Below are 22,751 nucleotides of genomic sequence, written 5' to 3' on the forward strand. Positions count from 1 at the left end.
TTAATGTGTAAAAAACCCTTACATTAACTCTGTGTGTGTGTGCACGCAAGCAATTACACACACAGTGTGTAGATACACATTCAAAGTGGAAGAAGGCATACAAACTCTAAGTAAACTGTCCAAAACTATTTGTGGGGAGAAAAGAGCCTTAGAGATTCCTAGCAGTTCTGGTTAGTACATTGAGCATATTTCACCCTGCAACCCAAATTTGTATCTTTTTCGAGCACAGTTTAAACAAAGAAGAGCCTTGATGCTTATTGAGGATTTAGATAACTACTTCCCCGTTAAGAAGAGATTTTTTTACATTGTGTTTTCATTATGACTCCATCTCCATTTATTGATCAAGGGATTTCTTGCCTCACTTAACTCCATAATCTGTTGCTCAGATTAAGAAAATGTGAAAACTATTGTTTGGTATCATGAATACAGACTTTAAAGCAATACCTTGGAGGCTGGATGATTCAAACAATATAATCCAAGAAAAGCAACTAATTGATCATGCAGAACGTGTTTTTATGCATTATTCTTTTTTATGGACTAAGCATGCAATGAAACAAATCAGATTAAATGCTTTGTAGATGTTCTATAATAGAAGCAGGAACTTACTAGTGCAGAAACATCCAACAGAAAGCATTAAGACGAGACAGAAAATAAAACGTAAAAAAGCCCTTAATGAACAACGTATGTCTTTATTCATTCAACACACTTTGAGCATCTATTATGTTCTTTTTGTATGTAAGAAACAATGCTAGGTATAACTTCTCAGTTAGGAGCAGCAGAAAAAAATGCCCTTTATTTTAGTATTCCCTTTTTTTGCATTGCTACTACCTAGTATATAGATAGCTGTGTATATGTGCTTTTTGGATGAATGCGAGACCTGTACATTCACTGTTTACCTTCTACTCTCCACTTTGCCACCTTGTTGGCCACTTTATTCCTCATCAATTCTTCCTCCTGTGGTCTAACTGGGAAGGCAAAGAGGTGAACTTCAGGTCAGTCAGGCATGCTTAGCTTCCGAAGCAGGTAAATCTCAGTGCAATAAACTTTAAAGACCTGTCTAAATTCTTTTGTGTCATTTAAGATTTTGTTCCATCCAACTGATTGCACAGGCCTGCCAATCAAAACTTGGACATCCTTGTGATTGATATATTGGTTAATAGTTATAACAGTATCTGACATAGTTTTGGAAAATTTTGTAAAGTTAAAGAGTCTGTCTAAAAAAACGAAGGTACTCTAATTTGCCCAGTAGTTATCACATGAGACTCAACTGTGCAGTTTACATTACTTATGTGTTATGGTTTACATACACCCAAAAAAGTAGAATGCCCATTTTATAGATGTGGAAACTGAAGCTGATACCCTGACCAGCCTCTCAGTTTGTAAAGGGAAACCCTGGCTAACAGCCTCCAAAGCACAGGCCATTTACAAAGGAGGGCTGGAGACTGCTGGTGGCTTTCACTAATCTATGCTGTCCGCACTTAAACATGGGCAATTGAAACCTGACCCTCTGTTCCTTTCCAAAACCTCCAAGGAATCTGGCCGCAGAGACTTCATAGACAACTCCTTTCAGCAGCTGAGAAACAAAATACTTCTGTGGAATAAAAAGTCTTTTTTCCAATGGGTTTTTTTTCCTTCTTAAAAAAAAAAAAAGAATCCCCACAGCACTTAACAAGAATACTAACAGAATATACAAGTCTTCAGATCTGGCAGTGCAGACTACCGAGGAAATAAATGGTGACAGCATTAGGGCACTTTGGCCTAAGATGCTAAAGTAACAATGTAATGAACAGCTGGGGATTTCTGAGACACGACTGTGTGACACAGGAAACCCAACTGTTGGCCATCTTCACTGAGGCCAATGAGGGTAGCTGCCGCGCTGGGGTTGCGTTCGCAAACCTCGCCCCTCGCTCTCGACCTGGCGGGTGTCGCCAGCTGCCGCAGCGCCCACGACGGCCCGCGCCTTCCCGCCGCCAAGCGCCGGCCAAGGATGACGCGGCCCGCAGTCGGCAGCGCGCCCCCATCCCCCGCACACGTGACGGCGGGGCAGTTTTCCTTCTCCCCTCCCCCTTCCCGAAACCCCGCCTTCTCCTGAGAGGCTGCGGCTCTCTATTGCGCCCTACTGCGATGACAAGCCATGCCAACCAATCAGAACGCGATTCTTCAAGTAAGACCCGCCTCCTGACGGTCCTCAGGTTCCTTCCCGCTCACACAGGAGTCACTTCCGAAGAAAGAGAACCGCCATGAAGAGAGCAGGGGGTGCCGCCCACCTCTGCTCCGACAGCCTCCCGGAGTCCCAGCAGCAAGACGGCAACCACGCACCCAACTTCTCCAGTCACAGCTCATGCCGCCGTCGCCAGCGGCGCCGACATGACAAGGCGCTGCATGCTCGCTAGGCCAGGTTTCCCCTCATCCCCAGCCCCAGCGTCGTCGCCCCCGCGCTGCCATCTGAGACCGGGTAATACCGCCCCTGCTGCAGCGGGAAAGAGAACTGAGAGTCCTGGGGACAGGTACCGTGCCGAGGGCTTGAGAGGGGGCCGGGTCGCGGGGGCAAGGGTATGAGGGAGGACTGCGGACGGCCGCTCTTCCAGCTCCCGCCATTCTCCGCGAGCTCAGGCCTCTGCTTTCCGGAGCCTGGCAAACCCCCGCCCCGCCATCGCGCGGGGGCTCTCGGGAGTTCGAGTTTCCTTTTCTGTAGTCGGGACGCTGTCCTCTGTCTAGTGCCCACCTCCGGGGTGGCTACGGAGATCCGGCTTTAGGTAGAACGTCATTTTTGTCCTTTACAATAGCTGGACCCAGAGCCCTCAACTGGTTAATGCATATTTACGGGGTTTCTGTTCTTTGTCAGTTCTACTGATCCTAGTGGTTTAATAAGTATAAACCTTTCTATATTGTGGGTGAAATTATGTAAGATGTGATGAGGGAAACCCTTCCACGGATTATTTTATAGTTAATTATACACGATAATTCATACTTAAAAGAACATGCATATTTGGCGTGTGATGTTTTCTCCAGTAACTAACTTCTCTCCAAGAGGCCAGTTATCATGTAAAGATTTTGTGGGAACTATGTGATGAGATGGGGAGTTCCTCAAGTGACATCCTCTGACAATAAAACGTGTTTAAATTATCTACACACTTGGTACTGTCTTTTTTATTTTAAGTTTAAAAGCTTGTAACATAAGTTTAACAGTAAATTTATCTTCTAATATTGTTGTACAGGTCCACAATTTGTTATCTTATTTCTGAAAGTCAGAAAGGTATGAAAACCCAGTTTTCAATAGGTTTGGCACCACATCTTACTTGGCAGCCAAACCTGACTAGAATTAATTGAAGCTGTATATGGTCTTTATCCCATTAAGTGTAAGTATTCATAAGTTTTGCTGGAGAAATATTAATGTGTTTGCTTACAGAGTGCAGTGTCAGACCCCACTGGGGGGCTTTACATACTACATCCAAGTGACCCCCTTTCTAAAATCTAGTACGTTCAGAAAACTAAAATACATTTGGCCCCAAAAGTTTCAGATAAGGGTTTATGAGCTGTTACAGTTTTTTAACTAGTTATAAATAAGTAATAAACATTTCTGTGCATATCAACATAGGAAACTGTTCTTTTTTGAAAGTTACAATCATAGTTATTTTATAGATTTCTTGTATGTTTACTCAAAATCATTTTTCTCTCATATTTATTGAAAAGGAGCCAGGCATCATAGTGTTACTTTTAGTAATTAATGTAAAAGCATTTAGTATTATCTTGTTTTGAATTAACTGCCTCCTAATCCTGTGCCACCTCTCTTTCCTCAACCAATAACTGAAGGCATCATCCTGTGCTTTACAGAATCTCTAGCATTTCTTTCTTTACTATCGTGGAATTAATTTGCCTGATATAATTTATTTTATGACACCAAATGCATAGATTCTTCCATCACTCATATTCATTTAATAACCACTTAGCTTTTCTACCAACATCTCAAACAAACATTGTAAACGCTCAGTAAACCATTAAAGATGGGCATTGCTCTTTTAATGTGGCCAGTAAAGTGAACAAGATGTAGAAATTTAACCTTCAAGGGTCTTGGATTGTTCCAAGTTTTCTCTGAGCCTTCCAGCCTCATAGTAGATAAATGTTTAGATAAACTCATAGAGTACAGCTTATTCTCTTTCAGTAAAATAAATACATTTTGGCAAAATTTGCCAGAAAGTTAATTTTTTGCTCTACACATAATATCCCTCTTTATGCAGCTGACGAATAACTCTAAAACATGAACAAATCATAATACAAATTCTGGTAATATGATCCTGTTTCACTTTATGTCCACTGTAGGGCGCAGAAATCCTTAAAAATTAAAACAATTTGGTTTTTGTTATTGTTTACTTGTTAACTTTCTTCCTTTTCTCTCGGTGTTTTCCCAAGGCAGTGCATTATTTTTGTAAATATCTTAAGTTTTTTGTTTTTTTTTTTCAAGGAGGACATGGAGCCTTTATTAAATTTTTCCACTGAGGGCTGGCGGGCTGTATTGAAGCCTGGGTGACTGACCAGGCCTTTTAAACCCTCCCAGACTGCTTCAAGGAAAGGCAGCACTGAGGAACAAGATAATGCATAAAAATAGGGAATATATCCATGTGAAGAGTCAAGTTTCCATGTTGATGGTAAATGGAAAAGCCTTTGGGTCTGAGCTGAGATCTGGGACAAAAAGGGAAATGAAGAGTACTAAAGGCGAGGGACCCATCCTCTTGACTGATCTGAATGTTCATAGGGGGGCTCCAGCTCCCAGCCTAGCCCTTGCTACTGAGGAATCATCAGGGCTTTGACCTTGGAGGGAGCATGACCTGTGGGGGCTAGGCTTTTTCCATGCTGCCTCAAGTTCAAATCTCTTCCCTGAGGGTAGGGTACTGGATGTCTCGAGAGGGAAAAGGCGTGAAGGAAGCTCAGAGAAAAAAGTTCCAGATCGCATTAGCAGATCCTTTTACAGATAGCTTATGCCTCAGCAAAGGCTAGGAAGGAAAAATCCTGGGGAAGGTCCTCTGGGATGGTGACTTATTGGGTGGCTTCCTAGTTCCTAGAAGATGGCCATGTGAGCAAAAAGACTGCCTCCATGTTCTTTGTTATGGCTGGGCTGATGACCATGGGCAGTGACCAGTATTGTCCTTGGAGTCTTTGGAGTCCCTTCTGTTTCATGACACTCAGGTGACTCTCCTTCTTGGGATGGGAGAATGGACTCATCTGGGGTGAGAGAGGAGGTGCCTCAGCTCTCCACATCCTGGGCCTCAGGAGTTTTTCTGCATTCTTACAGCAACTCTGATTTCCTGGGGAGAGTCCACATAAGCTGGTGTGTCAACTAAGTCAGCTTACAGCCAAAGTAGAGAAACCGACCAAGGAGCTGCTGAAATTAACGGCCAACGGCTCCTCCTCCTGCTGTTGGCCACCATCTTAAGAATTTTTAAATTAAAATTTTGAGATTTTGAGACACTACTTATTTAGTTGTGAAGACTTCTTCCAATTTCTGCTGTTACTTAGATTGGCATCTTACTGTAGTGTATAAAGAGGGTAGTATAAGGTTAGTACTTGTTCCATTCTGCGTTTTGCCCAGCACACTCTTCATCTGGCTCCCTCAACCAGCGAAATCACCCATATTGTCATTCTACCATCTATTCTGGTTATGAGTCTGTTCAGGTTTTACTCAGTTTTTATTCATTTGGCAAACATGTATTAAGCCTTATTTTGTACTAGTGAGTGGATATATCAAGGAATAGGATCAGATGCTTTCAACATCTTTTATTCTATGTAACAGCAAGCTTTTCAGTCCTAGGAAGCACTCATCCAATTCTCTAGATTCACACTCCCATCTTAGTCACTTTAGCACTATAGATTGAATAAACTTTTATAAATTTACTCGTACAAGAAGAGGTGAATTATATTTTCGATTTTTTATAATCAGCAAAGCATTGCCATTGTCAGAATTTGATTAAACGAGGTAGTGAAATTCAGCCTGTATTCTATAAATCTACTAGTGTTCTCCACTTAATCTGAATTATTGAAGTTTTAATATTTGCTTATGTGATACCATATTAGTTATGCTTTTATTTTCAGGAAGCAGTCAATTATAGATTTCTTCAAATCAGCTTCAAAACAAGGTATGTATACTATTAATGTATTTTTTTTTGTGGGATATTTTTGGGGGAGGAAGATGGATTCAATTTTAAAATCTACTCTAAACTTATTTGATTAAATGTAGTGTTCAAAATTAATGAAAATGCAGTGTTTTTTACAAAGATAAACAAGTTCTAAACATGAAGAAACTCTTTGTTGTTATGCTTTCTTACACTTTAAATTATTCCAGTCAATAATTTTCATAATGCATTACTATTTTGATTCTGTGATGCAATAACATAAATAGAGCCATAGGGAGCTTACATGGTATAGTAAAAGGGAACTTGATGAAAATAAAGCTATTAAATAAACCATGTCTTAATTTCTCCCCCTCAAAATATATCATCTAAATAATCAATCTGAAATTTTTTGTGATGGATTAGTATTTTAAATATTAATCTAAATAAATATACAAAATGTAATAATTGGTATATAATAACATGCAATTTATATTTTATTCGACTATTTAGACAAACGTATGTTGGATTCTCCACAAAAATCAAATATCAAATATGGAGGAAGTAGTTTGTCCACCACTGGAACAGAGCAATTTGAAAGGAAACTATCCTCACCAAAAAAACCTAAACCCAAAAGGGTGCCATCAGAAAAGAGCCCTATTATAGAGGCTCTCATGAGAGGTGTTAAAGAGCACCCTAAAGATCCTGGTGTACATGAGTCATCTCGGCCTTATGTGTCACTCACCAGCTGTCCAAAGACAGTTACAAGAGTCTGTTTTCCTCCTCCATATCACTTGTCAAAAGAGGTGAAGACATTAAAGAAAAAACATCGATCTCCAGAGAGAAGGAAGTCACCGTTCATTCATGGAAATAGCAGGGAGAAGAATGATAGAGATCGAGGCAAAACCAATGCAGATTCCAAAAAGGAGGCCACAGTGACAGAAGCTGACATCTCCAAGAACACCTCCAGAAGTCTTGGCAGCAGGAGCAGTCTACCCAGGCACCACCCAGGAGAGAGCCCACTGGGACCTAAGTTCCAGTTGTCACTAGCTTCATACTGCAGGGAAAGAGAACTAAAAAAGTTGAGAATGGAGCAGAGAACCAACTCAGAAAATTCATTCTCAGAAGCAAGCAATCTTTCCTTAAAATCCTCTAGTATAGGAAGAAATTGTCAACTAAAGCAGGAACAAAGTAAACAAAATGATGTCACACCTGGAAAGAGTAATCTATCAAACCTGGTATGTGCAATAATTACTGAATTAGCTTGGCTACTGCTTTATATTTAGATAATAAATCTAAAAATATTTAATAATTATTAACATCATATTGGTATCTTTTGTTAAGGAAATACTGATACACAGTTTGTGTAGAAGCTAGTTTCATTAGGTTTTCTCCAACTATCCATCAGACTCAGTAAAGCAGTGTTTCTTGCCCTTAATTTTTTCAAACCAGGAACAACGATCTCTCTTCATCAGGAAAGCATTCTTTTTTTTTTTTTTTTTTTTTTTTTAAGGCAAGTAAAGTCATGTTCAAATTACGCTGTACTAAAGGGACATTTCTTGAGGAATGGAAAAGCAAAACTAGCAGGAAGTGGTTTAGAACAGAGGGTCTCAAAATATGGCCCCTGGACTAGCAACATCAGCATCACCTGGGAACTAGTTAGAAAAATATATCTCAGGCCCCACCCCAGACCTACGAACCAGAAACTAGAGGCAGAGTTCAGCAATCTGCAATTAACCTTTAGCCTTCCAGATGATTCTAATGCACTTTAAAGTTTGAGAATCTTTGGTTTCAATTGCATATAAATTGTAAATAATTTAATATGGGTCTTAGAAAACTATCCAAATACACCTTAACCTCATCAGATTTCTCTTTTGAAAATAGACCAAACTTAGATTAGCATAAAAGCTGTCCCTCTCCCCTGAAAAGTTAAGTTGTTAAGTATATGGGTTCCAAAAAGCTTCTCTACATACAGAGCAAATACAGAAGATCAGGTAACACTAAAGTCTATGTTGAAAAGATGCTATGAGATTTTAAAAGATGCTATGAGACCGAAAATAAACCAAACTATGACATTTTAGGAGTGAATGGGAGATTGTTGCATTATATGTTGCTGGAAATATATTTGTAAACTCATACGGCTTGCAAGGAGTTTGGTGTCTACCAGTGAGCTTTGCTAGTGATCAATAGAGGTTAGTAACTTTTGGTCCATTTTTATAGGATTTCAGTGTTACATCAGTACTTAAACAGAAGTATTAAAGAGTGAGTTGTAGCCATTTGCTTGGCAAATATTAGGCTTACTATTTCTTAATCAAAATAATCATACACTGCTCTAATAAAATATTAATCTTGAGTTATTAATATCTAAATTTGTGTTATGAAAACTGACTATGGCATTTTTATGTTTTTATGATACAAATGCCTTTTGTTTTTATGACAAAACTTAAGAATTTAAAATACTTTATTATAGAAGTTTGAATTTTTCTCCAAATATAGGTGCTTGCTTTATTCAGTCTAGAACTATCTGTTTGAATGTTAGGATAAAAAATTCACATTCTTTACTTCCCCCAACTCCTAATTTTTTCTCATTTTGCTAATAGGAAAATGGACATCTCTCAAGGAAAAGATCTTCTTCTGATTCATGGGAACCTGCTTCAGGTAGAATCAAAATTAAATTTATGAATTTTTAAATTTACATCTTAATGGCACTTTTTTAAAGCAAATTTTTTTAAATATACAATTTCCTTCTTAGAGGTGAATTGAGTGTCTCAGGTTAGTTTAGAGTTTGGTAAAATTATATTCAAAAGGAATATCCTTGAATTGAGTATGTATAACCTGTGGTTTGTCTTGACTCTTCTCTGCCTTCTTCAAGAGTTCTTAACAGTGTGTTTCTCATATTTGGTATTCAGTGTTCTACTTCTGAATCCTTGGCTACAATTAAGCATAATCTTATATTCTTGGAATTGTGGACTATCTGAGGGCTTCTTATTATAGATGCTTTGTATAAGGTTGAAACTGTTACCATGATCCAAAACAATGTTTCTTATATTTCAAAAAGATCCCATTTTAATATAAAATTTCAAGGACACCTACATGATATTAGTTTGTACTTTTAGTATCTATTGGTTGAAAATACATAACAAACAGCTACTGTTAATTCAGTAATTCTTAAAGTATCTTTTTTTTTTTTGGGGGGGGGAATTGGGGGAAGGGGAACAGACAAGTTGCTGTCCTTTTGTTCTTCAGTCTAGTTGTGGAGGACGTTGCTTCACTGCCCAAGTTGGCATTGCACTCTTCCCGGGCGAGGCAGATCAGTCACCGGTTTCTGGACGGCCACTCACTGTGGCTGCTGGCTGCTCACGCTGGCTGCTGGCTGCTGGCTGCTCACGCTGGCTGCTGGCTGCTGGCTACACATAGTAGCCCATGGCAACCCAAGCCTATGCCGCAGCCAGCGACTCAAGGCAGCCCAGCTCCAGGTCGAACTGTTGTTCAGCATCTTAGCTGTAGAGGGCAGTGTCACTGGCCCTCATATGTGGGATCCGAACCGGGGCCCTCTGGCATCCCAAGCGAGTTCTTAACCATCGCGCCACTCGGCTGGCCCTAGAGGTGCATTGCATTTTGACCAAGTGATCTTGAGTGTTAAAATCAATCTTTAGCCAAGTCTGAAATCATACTTTACCATCATAGAAGGAGCTTCTAGGATACAGGAATAAGTTTCAAGCTTTATGTGTTTTTAAATATTTATTTAATTTTTACAATATTGTTGATTTTGGTGAACAAATTTTAGTGAATTTTGACATTATAGTAAAGAACAGTAATTTCTCAGCCATGAGATTGCTCCGGCCCTCACTACTACACATTTATAATACTAAATAAATGATTACTTGACACTGAGGTAAATGGAAGAACAAAATACTTTTAGGTTAGCTCTGCCAGTCTAAGGGGCTGCTGCTGGTGGTGTTGCCATCAAGCCATTCAGCATTTTTTCCTCTGACTAAGAAAAATTATCTTCAGTTCATGAGATTTCATCAGTGGTAACTGAAGTAGTTTCATTTATATAACCCCACATTACTGAGGTTTTTGAACACTGTGAAAAAGATGCTTTCTACATATTCTCAGAGTCAGACTTAAGATAGTTGCCTTCTAATATTTTGTATATTTTTCATAACCCTCATAATTGTTACATTGTACTCTTAATAAATATACATTTATACTTCAGTTGACTGTCAACAGACTATAAAGGACATAAGGGGATTTTTCTTTCACTCTAGATAACATGAAGAATGCTTATCTTTATCCAATAATGAATAGATATTAATAATGTAAATGTTATGTCTTATTTATATTACTGCTATTACAGTTATCAGTTGTGATGGTGCTATACATAATCACACATTCATTAATCACACACAGGTTCGGTCAGGGATTTAAAAAATGTTGGTAGTGTAGACATTTGACTCTGGTCTTCCAGAGCCCCATCGTTGGGCTGAATTCTGAGGTCCAACTTAATCCACACCTAGTTTATTCAATAATTTATTGATAACCAATCCTCTATTAATAAGGATTTGGATCTTTCCTTTTTTCTTTTTACAAAATCAATCCCTGTCTTGTCTGAGTATTTTATATACCAATTGAAATATAGAACATTCAGTCTGCAAGTTGTACAAGGGGTGCAAAAGAATCATGAGATTTTTGCAATTAATCCACTGCCCAAGGGAGCCTGCCTGGGCCGGTGGAGTGGCTCAGTTGGTTAAGAGCTTGCTCAAGAGTGTGTTGAGCAACAGGGTTTCCGTTTCAATTCCTGGCCAGAGCTGAGCTGCTGCTGAGCTGCCAACAGGTGGCAGGATGGCTCAGCTAAAAAAAAAAAAAAAAAAAAGGGGGGGGGGAAGCCTGCCTGCCTGCAGTACCAATTCACCCTCTAATTCTAAATGGTAAAAGCTCTTAATCTGATTTTTCCTAAATTTTGCCCAGTTATCCTCCTGGATAAGTCTTCAATTCCTGAACAGAGCAGGAATTTCTGCTCATTACTAGCTGTATATAAATTGTCTGACTCCTGTAGGGAAATGGAATAAAGCTCAAACTGGCAGCTCTGTAGCTCTTTTTTTTTTTTATAACCCTCAAACTTTATATAATCAGTCTAAGTCTGCCCTCAGTCTTCTCCTTTCCGTAGTTATTTGATTTCTCCTCCTGCACTATAAGGGACCCCTATCAGCTTTTACAAGACATTTAACCCCAGAAAACTGAGTGGGCATGAATGATTTTTTCAGATAAAAGGCGATATCAGTAAAAGAATGGAGATAGGGTCATTTGTTTATTAATTGATTTTTTATTTTTATAAACTGAATTTTCCAGATTATATATTCATCAAGGTATCCAAACAATTGCTTAACTCTTGAGGTTTTTGTTTATCTTTGTTTTTAATCTATTGAGGATTTGGGGACATGGAGGATCTGTCCATGTGCAGAAGAAAACTTGATTTAGGGAAATTTGATTTTTGAGAATACTAATTATATAAATAGTGAATTTTTAATAAATGATGAATTTTAAAATAAATTAATGAGGGGCCAGCTGCGTGGCTCAATTGGTTAAGAGCTCACTCAAGAGTTTGAGCTCTGAGTAACAGCGGTTCGAGTCCCAGCCCGAGCTGAGCAGCCGCTAAACTGCCAATAGGTGGCAGGATGGCTCAGCCAAAAAAAACCAAAAAAAAGTAAATTAATGAAACCACAGTTTTAAACATAATAAAAATTGTTTAAAAATTGGTTAACTCAAATATATGTTGTTATTAAAGTGCTTCTGGATGGAGCTCCTAACATAGTTTGTATTAGTTTCCTAGGGCCACCATAACAAAGTACCAAAACCTAGGTGGCTTAAAACAACAGAAATTTATTATCTCATGGCTCTGGAATCTAGAAATCGAAAATTAAGATTATCAGTAGGGCCATGCTCTCTCTAACAACTCTAAGGGAGAATCCTTTCTTGCCTCTTCTAACTTCTGGTGTTTGCCTACAATCCTTGGCATTTTTTGACTTGTAGATGCATCATTCCAGTCACATAGCATCTTCTTCCTGTGTGTCTTCACATCATCTTCCCTCTACATGTCTGTCTCCATGTCCAAATTTTCCTTTTTATAAGGACACCAGTCATTGGATAAGGACCCACCCTAATGACCTCATTTTAATTTGATTATGCCCTTTAAAAGACCATATTTCTAATTAGGGTCACATTATAAGGTTCTGGGAGTTAAGACTTCAACATATCATTTTGGGAACCACAATTCAACCCATAACATAGCTGAAGATTAGAGGGATACATGGGAAAGGATAAACAATTACGTACTAGTCAGAAAGACTTGGATGAAATATATTTTTTTTTTTTTTTGCTGAGCCATCCTGCTACCTGTTGGCAGCTCAGTGGCTGCTCAGCTCGGGCTGGACTCGAACCACTGTTGCTCAGAGCTCAAACTCTTGAGCAAGCTCTTAACCAACTGAGCCACTCGGCCAGCCCTGAAATTTTTTTTAAATTGAGAAATTAAAATTTGCCTTGAACTAGTTACTGTATATATGTTTTAAGGTGTGCTATAAATTTAGATATAGAAGTGTTGCATTTCTGAAACTAGGTAGTCCTTGGTCTAAGAAAGTGTATGCACTTTGAGGGAAAGTGCCTTTGGAATCCTTTTCTTGATACAAATGCAGTTTTTTATGTTTTGGAGAGTGACACCTTTAATTCTACTTAGGTAGTAAACTTATAATAGTTTTGGAGTGAAAAATGAACATTTGTCAATTGCTTTAAATTTCTTGGGCTTACCAATATTTATCAGTTAATAAATAAATGATAGTATTAACTCATTTTCCTCATTCTATATGGAGACTAATCTCCGCCTAAAGTTTTAGAATTTAAACATTTTGTCAAGGTGTTCTAGACACTTATTGAATAAACTTTACTAAGATAGGAAAATATACTTTTCACTAATCTGGCAAAAATTAAATTTTAGCAGGCTCTAAACAGAATAAATTCCCTGACAAAAGAAAAAGGAACTCTATGGACTCAGATCTGAAAAGCACAAGAGAATCTATAATGCCAAAAGCAAAAGAGTCCTTCCTTGAGAAGCGTCCTGATGGACCACACCAGAGAGAGAAATTTATAAAACATATTGCACTGAAGACACCTGGTGGTGTATTGCGTTTGGAAGATATATCCAAGGAACCAAATGAAGAAGCTGATCGCTCCTCTGCAAGCTTGGCACCTTCAAATTCTGGCCACCATTCTTCCAGGAATAGTGACCAAATGCGTGTGGCAAGTACCAAAGAGACTAAGATGCAGAAACCCCACTTATCTTTACCTCAGGAAAAGTCTGCAGTTAAAAAAGCTAGCAACCTTCAGAAAAGCAAAACTGCTAGCTCTGGGGCAACAAAGGAGACAAAACCTCTACCTTTACTTCCCCATGTTCCAAATGCTGGTTCCTCTCGGGTACCATTAAATGCTAAAAATTGCACTCTTCCAGTTCCTAAAAAAGATAAAGAGCGTTCCTCATCTAAAGAATGTTCTGGGCATTCTACAGAGTCCTCCACACATAAGGAACACAAAGCAAAGACTAATAAGGCTGATGATTCTAATGTATCTTCAGGGAAAATTTCTGGGGGATCTTTGCATTCAGAATATGGCACTCCTACAAAGTCTCCCCCAGCAGCTTTGGAAGTTGTGCCATGTATCCCAAGCCCTACAGCACCTTCAGATAAAGCCCCTTCAGATAAAGAAAGTTCAGGAAATTTCAATGCAGGTAGCAATGCACTGAAAAGAAAACTAAGGGGTGATTTTGATAGTGATGAAGAAAGTTTAGGTTACAACTTAGACAGTGATGAGGAAGAGGAAACTTTCAAATCACTGGAAGAAATAATGGCTCTGAACTTCAATCAGACTCCTGCATCTACAGGAAAGCCTCCTGCTCTTTCCAAGGGGCTTAAATCTCAATCATCAGACTATACAGTAAGTAATTCTATAACATTTATCTTTACTTGAAGAGGGAACGGTGGATTCATTAGTGAAAGAGGGATAGAATATTAAAGCTTATTTTAAAATTCAGTATGGTACAGCTCATAATTGGTCTGAAACCGGTGTATTTCTTGTTTTGTTAGTGGGTTTCCCATATCTTTAGTTTTATTACTGTAAATCAGTGGTCTCCAAACTTTTTTGATCACACACACTTCTGTTAGTAAAAAAAATTTTGAGCATGCACCCCAATAATGTATACTTATAGATTAATACGTGTATACTATGTACTTTATAAAGCATATGCAAAAACAGAATTTAAAGGAAGAAGAAAAAAGTATTTTCCTATAGAAGTTATATAGAAGTTACTATAGACTAAGTTCTACTGGAGTTTCTATAGAAGTTCCATATAAATAGAAGTTCTATTATTTTCTTCCTGCACCCCAATGGATCACCTTGCACACCCCCTGCTTTGGAGACCACTGCTGTAAATGAAGGTAGAGTGTAGAAATGTTGTTACTTGTGGTGTGCAATTTTATTTATAAAGTGCTTCATTCTATCTTGGGAATAAGCTGAATTAAATTCTAAAATGTCTGTAAAATTTGGTGGGGAAGGTGTTAATGTTCCATGGTAACACCTAAAAATTAGTAGTTTGATTCCACTAAAATAGAATTTAAAAATAAAGACAGGGTAGCCATGGAGCCCTTGGGTGTTTGCAGTCAGTTCCTAAGGCTAGCAGGGTTTTGTAAGTAGTTTTGTTACTATCCTAATAGATAGTAAAATCAAATTGCCTGCAGTACAAAATACTAGATTTAAAGCATGATGGTGAAAATTCACTTTTAAGAAAGGTATCCTCCCGGCCCAGGTTATTGAAATAGAAAATAATTCTTTAGTACTCTGGATAACTTAAAACATCCCAATTTTTCTAAGATATGTTATAAAGTATTCCTAAATTTTCTTCTTGTTTTAGGAACATGTTCATAGTGGAACTTACACAAATACTCTAGAGCGTCTAGTGAAAGAAATGGAAGACACACAAAGGTTAGCATCGTGACTACCTTGCTGAATTTAACATACTGTTTGTTTGTGTGGCTGGCTTTGAAAAAATCTTGAACTGACTGCAAGGTAGGGTGCACCTGTACTCTCTGCTCTTGCAGCCTCCTGTACTCATTACTACTTTTAGCATTCTCCAGGCTTTTCATCAAGTTTAATTGTGCATGGGATTTTACTAAAATTACATACATCTCCCTAAAAAACAAATTAAAAAAACATGAGAAATTAGCATGCATTTTGTGATAGTACTATTATAAGTTTTGTTAACTGTTTTAGAAATAAAGTATGCTTATTGATAGGCTGGATCAGAAGCTCCAGGTTTTTATGGTATACTGTGTTAATTAATACAGATTTCCTTCTTACCACAACGAGTATCTAATTGATGGCTGAAATTCTTGATCAAAGCATTAGTAGAATTTGTTTGTATTTTTTTGTTAAAAAAAAAAAGATTAAAATGTTAAATTTTGTTTTATGTATTTTATAAGATTTTTTATTGGGGAATTGGGGGAGGGGAACAGACAAGTTGCTGTCCATTTGTTCTTCAGTCTAGTTGTGGAGGACGTCACTTCACTGGCCCATGTTGGTATTATCATTGTGCTCTTCCCGTGTGAGGCAGGTCTGTCACCGGCCTCTGGACCACCGCTCACAGTGGCTCTTGGTAGCTAACACTGGCTGCTGGCCGCTCATGCTGGCTGCCAGCCACACACGGTAGCTTATGGCAGCCCACTGCAGCAGGGGCTGCAGCCTACGCCGTCAACTCATGGACAGCCGCTCACAGCGGCTGCTGGCTGCCAGCCACACACGGTAGCTTATGGCAGCCCACTGCAGCAGGGGCTGCAGCCTACGCCGTCAACTCATGGCAGCCCAGCTCCCGATCGAGTTGTTGTTCACCATCTTAGCTGTAGAGGGCAGTGTCACTGGCCCTCATGTGGGATCTGAACCGGGGCCCTGATACTCAGAGCTGGCATCCCAAGCCAGCTCTTAACCAGCGCGCCATTCGGCCGGCCCCATTTTAATCATTTTTAAATGTGCAGTTCACTGGCATTAAGTACCTGTACACTGTTATGCAGCCATCACCAACATCCATCTTCAGAACTTTTTTTTTTTTCATCTTCCCTAACCAGAATTCCATACCCATTAAACAATAACTCCTCATTCTCCCCTCTCATCCAATCCCCCTGGCACAATTACCATTCTGCTCACTGTCTATGAAATTGTTCTAGGCACTTCATATAAATGGGATTGTAAGCATTTGTCCTTTTATGACTGGCTTATTTCACTTATGTCACTTATGTAGGGTTCATACATGTAGCATGTGTCAGAATTTTCTTCCTTTTTAAGGCTGAATAACATTCCTTTGTATGTATATGCCACATATTTTGTTCATCTATCAACGGACACTTAGGTTGCTTCTATTTTTTGTAAATATTGCTGCTGTGAACATGGATGTACCAGTATCTCTTCAAGTGCCCACTTTCAGTTCTTTTGGGCATGAACCCAGAAGTGGAATTGCTGGATTATATGGTAATTCTATGCATAATTTTTTGAGGAACTGCCATACTGTTTTTCATAGTGGCTACACCATTTTACATTTCCACCAGCTTTGCACAAAGGTTCCGGTTTCTCCACATCCTTATCAAGTCTTGGTATTGTCCAGTTCTTCTTTGATAATAGCCATTCTAACAAGTATGAAGTGCTGTCTCATTATGATTTTGATTTGCATTTCCCTGGTGATTAAAAATGTTGAGCATCTTTTCATGTCCTTACTGGCATTTGTATAGCTTCTTTGGAGAAATGTCTATTCAGATCCTTTGCTCATTTTTTTAATTGAATTTTTGGGTTTTTTATCATTTGCATAGGTAGAATTTTTTTAAATGTTTGTATGCCTGCCTAGTTCAAGTTTTAAAACCAGCATAACCAAACATGTTATTTCTATATCGAGCTACTCTTTTGAGGAAAATGTTTAGAATTATGACTGACACCCTCCTACATGCACACATAGAGAAATCAAAAAGTTTGAGGATCATAATGACCCTAATGAAATGTGTGTGACTAATTGCAAACTGCTTTTGCTAATGAGAGGCAGGGAAATATATTCCTTATTAGTTCAAGGACTATCCTTGAAACTAGCCCAGAGAACTTCACTAAAAGCTCACCTGGCTTGAAGTTGTTATATATGTGTCTCAAACTTGATAACTAAGTAGCTAGCTATAGGAATTGCAGGTACTGAGTAGGTCAGAAGTGTTCCCCTTTCTGAATGTAATTAGAGAAATTGTTTCTATTGTAAGATTCTTTAAACATTTCCTGAATTCATGTAATCTGTGATGTCAGATCTGAAGTTTCTTATTTAAAATTGAACATTGCACAGACCAAAGGCAGAAGGTAGTTTGATCTGATGATTGACTCTTTCCTGTAGTGATAGAGCAGTACATTTACTGCTGTATTATACTCGTCTAGTATGGGGCTGGAGCTGGGAATATGGACCTTGGTTAAAGTAATTTAATCTTGGTAAACAGTATAAACAAGGACTTTAGAACTAGACTCTCTGGTTTTGAATCCCTGGCTCCTCGCATTGTGAGTTTGAGCAAAGTAGCTTTTCCAATGTCTGTTTCCTCATATATAAAATGGGTAATCGTAAACTACCACATAGGGTTGTTATGAGGGTTAAAAGTGTTAATAATTAAAACTCTTAGTACAGTGCCTGTCACATAGTAAGTGCTCAGTAAGGGTTAGGTGTTGTAATGATAATGACTACTGCTAGGAATCCTAATTAACAATATCAGGTTGTTGTCTACTAGAAGTAAAAATGAGCATTAAAGATAAGATGGGATAATCAAATTAGTGGTGTTTATTCTTTCCCATTTTTACTTCCCCTTTTTCTAAATGATTTGGGCATCATTCTTGAAGTCCTAGCTATAAAGAAATATTCAAATCTTTGATGCAATGAAACACTGTTCTAATGCCTTATCATTAGCTGGGGAAAAGCCTAAGATCTAAAATAGATTTTCTGTGTTTGGTGAAAATTGTGTATACTCTGTCGTATATCATGACATATTTGGCAGATGTGATTTGACCTATAGTGTATATAAAGTTTGTCTTATGACAGGTACTTAATAAAAGTATTCCTTGGTGCTGCTCTTAGACATAAACTAAAGGTTTTTTATTTTGTGCAGTGTTGGTGGTACATTTTTAGGGCAAATCATATATTATAATATTCTTTCAATTCTCAGGCTAGATGAACTGCAGAAGCAACTACAGGAAGACATAAGGCAGGGCCGAGGCATTAAATCCCCAATCAGAATCGGAGATCAAGACAGTACAGATGATGAGGGTGACCTCTTTGAAGAGCACAGGTACACTGTTTTTCATAATGTATACCCTATTAAGTTTATACATTTTAAAATTTGTTTTTGTAAAATAAATGGGCCATTGATGGTTATTTACTTAGTAGACAATCTGTGATGGTCTTCTGATCCATCTGTGATGGATTTGAAAGGCAAATGTTTTGGCCAACTTACATCGTTTATCTTTTCTACTGGTTGTTATTTCTTTTCACACAGACACATTTAATGGCTTTGGACTAACAACTAGCAAAAAGTGTGAGGCGAAAAACACATGTTCTCTTGCTAGTCTTCTAACCTGGGATTAACATTGGTCCTAAGAAAAGCTTGTTTTGCACCCAACTTCTAAATACAAAATTATATGCAGTATAACTGTTTGATATTCAGTAACTTTTTTTTTTTAATTTCAGGGAATTTCTAAAGAGATTTTCAATTACAATTGATGCTATTCCTGATCATCATCCAGGTGAAGAAATATTTAATTTCTTCAATTCCGGAAAAATTTTCAATCAGTATACCTTGGATTTAAGAGACTCTGGTTTTATTGGACAAAGTGCTGTAGAAAAGCTTATTCTTAAGTAAGTAGAAAAACAGACATTTTACTTTTTCATATATGAAAATTACTCTAAGATTCTGTCTGATGTAATCTAAAAGGTTAATTTCTATTATGACCTATCCAATTTCGTGATCCTCTTACTATTACTATTGCCCTTTGTGTTTTATTATTTAATTATAGGAAGCAATATAAGATAGTCATTTGGCACATCACCTGCCTTTATTAGTTAGGATTGAGATCAGTATATAATAACAGTGACTCAAAATAACAGAGGCTTAAATAAGAGAGGTATATTTCTTTCTTACGTGAAAGATTCAGAAGTAGGAAGGGAAGATTATATTCATCATTTAATCTTTATTCTTTGCCATCTTTAGCACTTGGTTGTTTCAGGTGCTACTGGAGCTCCTCAGGCCTTTACATTAAAATTCCCCGAAATCCCACACAACATCTCTACTTATGGTTTGTGGGGTAGAACTTAGCATGGCCACACCAGCTGCGAGGAAGGCTGGGAAGTGATTTTTAGTTCAGGCAGCCAGTGTGCCCAGCTAAAAATCAGGGCTTAGTTACCAAGAGGAAAGGCAAAGATAGATGTTGGGATAGGCAACTAACTAGCAGTCTCTACCACAATAAATACTTTACTTTCATATTAATGCAAAACTTATTTTGGTGAATGGTATTTCAGATCCAAAGAGATCACATTAATTCTGGTGCTGAATTTTATGGAAGTACAAACCCAAGCTGGCAAAAGCAGAATCCTGAGGCTTAATAAGCTCCTTCTCAACACTGTCAGCTAATGTAGATTTGTCCGCCAGATCAATCTAGGACAAACCCAACAGATTGGATCAGCTTTAGGCCATCAGTTGAATTTCTTTCATGAGTAACCCATTCATACTGGGGTAGAATGCACCTCCATGAACTTAAGAATGGTTTGCTTGTTCATTTCCCTGATTGTGTCAGATGTGAAGGTGGTAGAAGTTGCTTGCCATGGAGGTAGCAGTGATACTGATTTTTTTTTACTGTATTTTTTCAGATCAGGAAAAACAGATCAGATTTTTTTGACAACACAAGGCTTCCTTACCTCTGCTTATCACTATGTCCAGTGTCCTGTACCTGTGTTAAAGTGGCTGTTTCGGGTAAGAGAAATATTTGGGGGGTATAATTGCCTCCTACTGTATCTCCCAGCTAAAAACAAACTTTTAGAATATAATCTTATTTGCGCATTACTAGAGAAAAAAAATACAGCACATCAAACCCATGATTTCATTGGTTGAGAACAGGCAAAAGAGTCAATGTAAAGAGATTATAAAGAAAATGCTACTAATGCAGGCAGTGTGCAGGATAATGTTGGTTGTACCTAACATGTCATTAATGTTATTTGTACCTGAGACATTTCATCACATTGGTAAATCACTATTATAGTTTCAAAAGAGATCTTCTAATGCTTACATACCTGAGGTGTTTGGTTTTTTATTTTTTACCCTTTTTTCCCCCAGCCTGCATACATTTCTAGGATTTGACTTAGATACTAATATTTCCCCATTCACATATTTTTTTGGTATGCAAATCCAACTGAGTGTTTTTCTTCCCCATTCATATTTAATTCTTAAATCCACTTAAATAATTATCTTAATTTTTGTACTAGCTACATGGTAACTTTATCAATATCAGTGGTATCAGAGAACTATAATTCTGATATGTGAAGTGGGAAGTGGGATAAACATGGAGTTTCTATTTTGGGCTTTAAAATATTATTTCAAAGAATCTCATATTTGGCAAGAACTAGATATTCCAGTTCAGCCCTTCATTCATTTTTTTCACATAGCTGGCATTTTTGAGTGCCAACTGTGCCAGACACTAGAGAGAACAGCAATGAAAAAAATCAGTGATTCTGATCTCATGAAATCCACATTCTAGTAAAGAGGAAACAGACAATAAATGTGTGTATGCACATTTATAGGTTTATTATGTCAGATAGTAAGAGCTATGAATAAAAAGCAGGCTAAGGTAAATGTAGAGACTATCAGGGTGGGAAAGTTTGCTTCTTAGATTTTTTTTTTTTTTTAATTGGGGAATTGGGAGGATGGGAACAGCGGTGGGGAATTGGGGGAAGGGGAACAGACAAGTTGCTGTTGTTTTGTTCTTCAGTCTAGTTGTGGAGGACGTTGCTTCACTGGCCCAAGTTGGCACCATCATTGCGCTCTTCCCAGGCGAGGCAGATCAGTCGCTGGCTTCTGGACGGCCGCTCACTGCAGCTGCTGGCTGCTCACACTGACTTCTGGCTACGTACGGTAGCCCATGGCAACCCACTGCCAAGGGGCTGCAGCCTACGCCGTCGCCAGTGACTCATGGCAGCCCAGCTCCAGGTTGAGCTGTTGTTCAGCATCTTAGCTGTGGAGGGCAGTGTCACTGGCACTCATATGTGGGATCCGAACCGGGGCCCTCTGGTGTCCCAAGCCAGTTCTTAACCATCGCGCCACTCTGCCGGCCTGAAAGTTTGCTTTTTAAATACATTTAAATATATATTTATATAGTAGTTGATGAATGCCTTACTGATAAGTGTGGTCTGGGTAGAGACCTGAAGAAAGGGGTGGAATGAGCCTTGCCACTGTGTGGGAGAAGAGTATCCTAGGCAGAGAATAACAGGTGGTGCAGACTATGGGGCAGGAGCATTTGCTTCCAGTGGTTAGGAGCAGACTACTTGGACCCCAGTAATTTTTTTTAGCAGTCCTAATTAAATGAAAAGTTGCCTCCCTACATACAGTTTTTATCTAGTGGTACTAATTATCTTTTCTATAGCTTCCCAGAATATGCCTCATCTGTCTTAACTGTCCTGTTATTTTTAGAAAACTATCATGGTCGTTATCTCTTCCCACACTAAACATTCTGCAGTCACTAAATTTCCAGTCCCTTTACTGATCATCTTTCTGAAGACCTTTAGTTTGTCAGTGTCACTCCTAAAGTATTTCTTCCCTCCCCCCCATATATGGACATATGTTCCAGATAAGGTCTTTCTTACTAGCCATTTCCAGCGAGACTTTTACCCATCTACCCCACCCACATATTTCTGTTTATTACCATTCAAGACTTCATTTGCTTTCACGCCAGAGCTTCATTATTCTCTAAATTATGTAATATATCTTTTCATAAACTTACAAGTAAGACTTTGCATTTATCTGTATTAATTTTTATCTTCTTGATGTGGGCCCATCATTAAGCCTTTAAAATCCTAATGATGACATAGAAGCCTATTTTTGTATAAGCAGTTTTTTAATACTCTTCTTATTTATTTTTTGAAAATCAAACTAATAATCATTCGTTAAGCACTTTTTCTATGTAAAATACTTTGTCTCATTTCTCCTTTCCAATTCCAAGTACATTTTTCATAATGGAGAGACTTACGAACTTACAAGTGTTTTTTTACAAAGTATGTCAGAATTCACTTTAATGCTGTAGTCCTAACTAATATTTTGTGAATTTAATTGTTATAATGTAAGTAAAATGTTTGCATCTTCGTGATCTTATGAGTATCTAAATGTAGTAGACCAGAAAGACACTTTACTTTTTTTTTTTTTTTTTACTATTTTCAGAGGGAAATCACATTTGATTGTGAGATGTTCAAGTAAAATAGAAAGGAGATTAAAATAAAAAAGAAGGCTGAACTCCCAATTTCCAGAGGCTGTTAAATTTTAGTGTTTTCTAGATTGTTCTCTG

General features: G+C 38.1%; 1 protein-coding gene across 7 annotated transcripts in view; it reads left to right on the forward strand.

Moving 5' to 3' along the window:
• Window positions 1-762: 762 nt before the first annotated feature.
• The window catches only part of SLF2 (SMC5/6 complex localization factor 2), a 43,536-nt gene continuing 21,547 nt past the window's right edge, over window positions 763-22,751 (forward strand). The window contains exons 1-9 of one of the 7 annotated variants that reach the window (XM_019636333.1): window positions 763-2,507; window positions 6,088-6,131; window positions 6,618-7,342; window positions 8,705-8,762; window positions 13,096-14,087; window positions 15,061-15,131; window positions 18,374-18,496; window positions 18,895-19,062; window positions 20,071-20,173. In XM_019636333.1, the coding sequence (XP_019491878.1) occupies window positions 2,368-2,507; window positions 6,088-6,131; window positions 6,618-7,342; window positions 8,705-8,762; window positions 13,096-14,087; window positions 15,061-15,131; window positions 18,374-18,496; window positions 18,895-19,062; window positions 20,071-20,173 (2,424 nt within the window). In that variant the 5' untranslated portion in view covers window positions 763-2,367. Of the gene's footprint in view, window positions 2,508-6,087; window positions 6,132-6,617; window positions 7,343-8,704; window positions 8,763-13,095; window positions 14,088-14,529; window positions 14,588-15,060; window positions 15,216-18,373; window positions 18,497-18,894; window positions 19,063-20,070; window positions 20,174-22,751 lie in introns of those variants that run through there. The other 6 variants (XM_019636335.1, XM_019636334.1, XM_019636336.1 and 3 more) reach the window with 6 other exon arrangements.

Source organism: Hipposideros armiger, unplaced genomic scaffold, assembly GCF_001890085.2.
Source record: "Hipposideros armiger isolate ML-2016 unplaced genomic scaffold, ASM189008v1 scaffold_28, whole genome shotgun sequence".
Taxonomy (NCBI): Eukaryota; Metazoa; Chordata; class Mammalia; order Chiroptera; family Hipposideridae; genus Hipposideros; species Hipposideros armiger.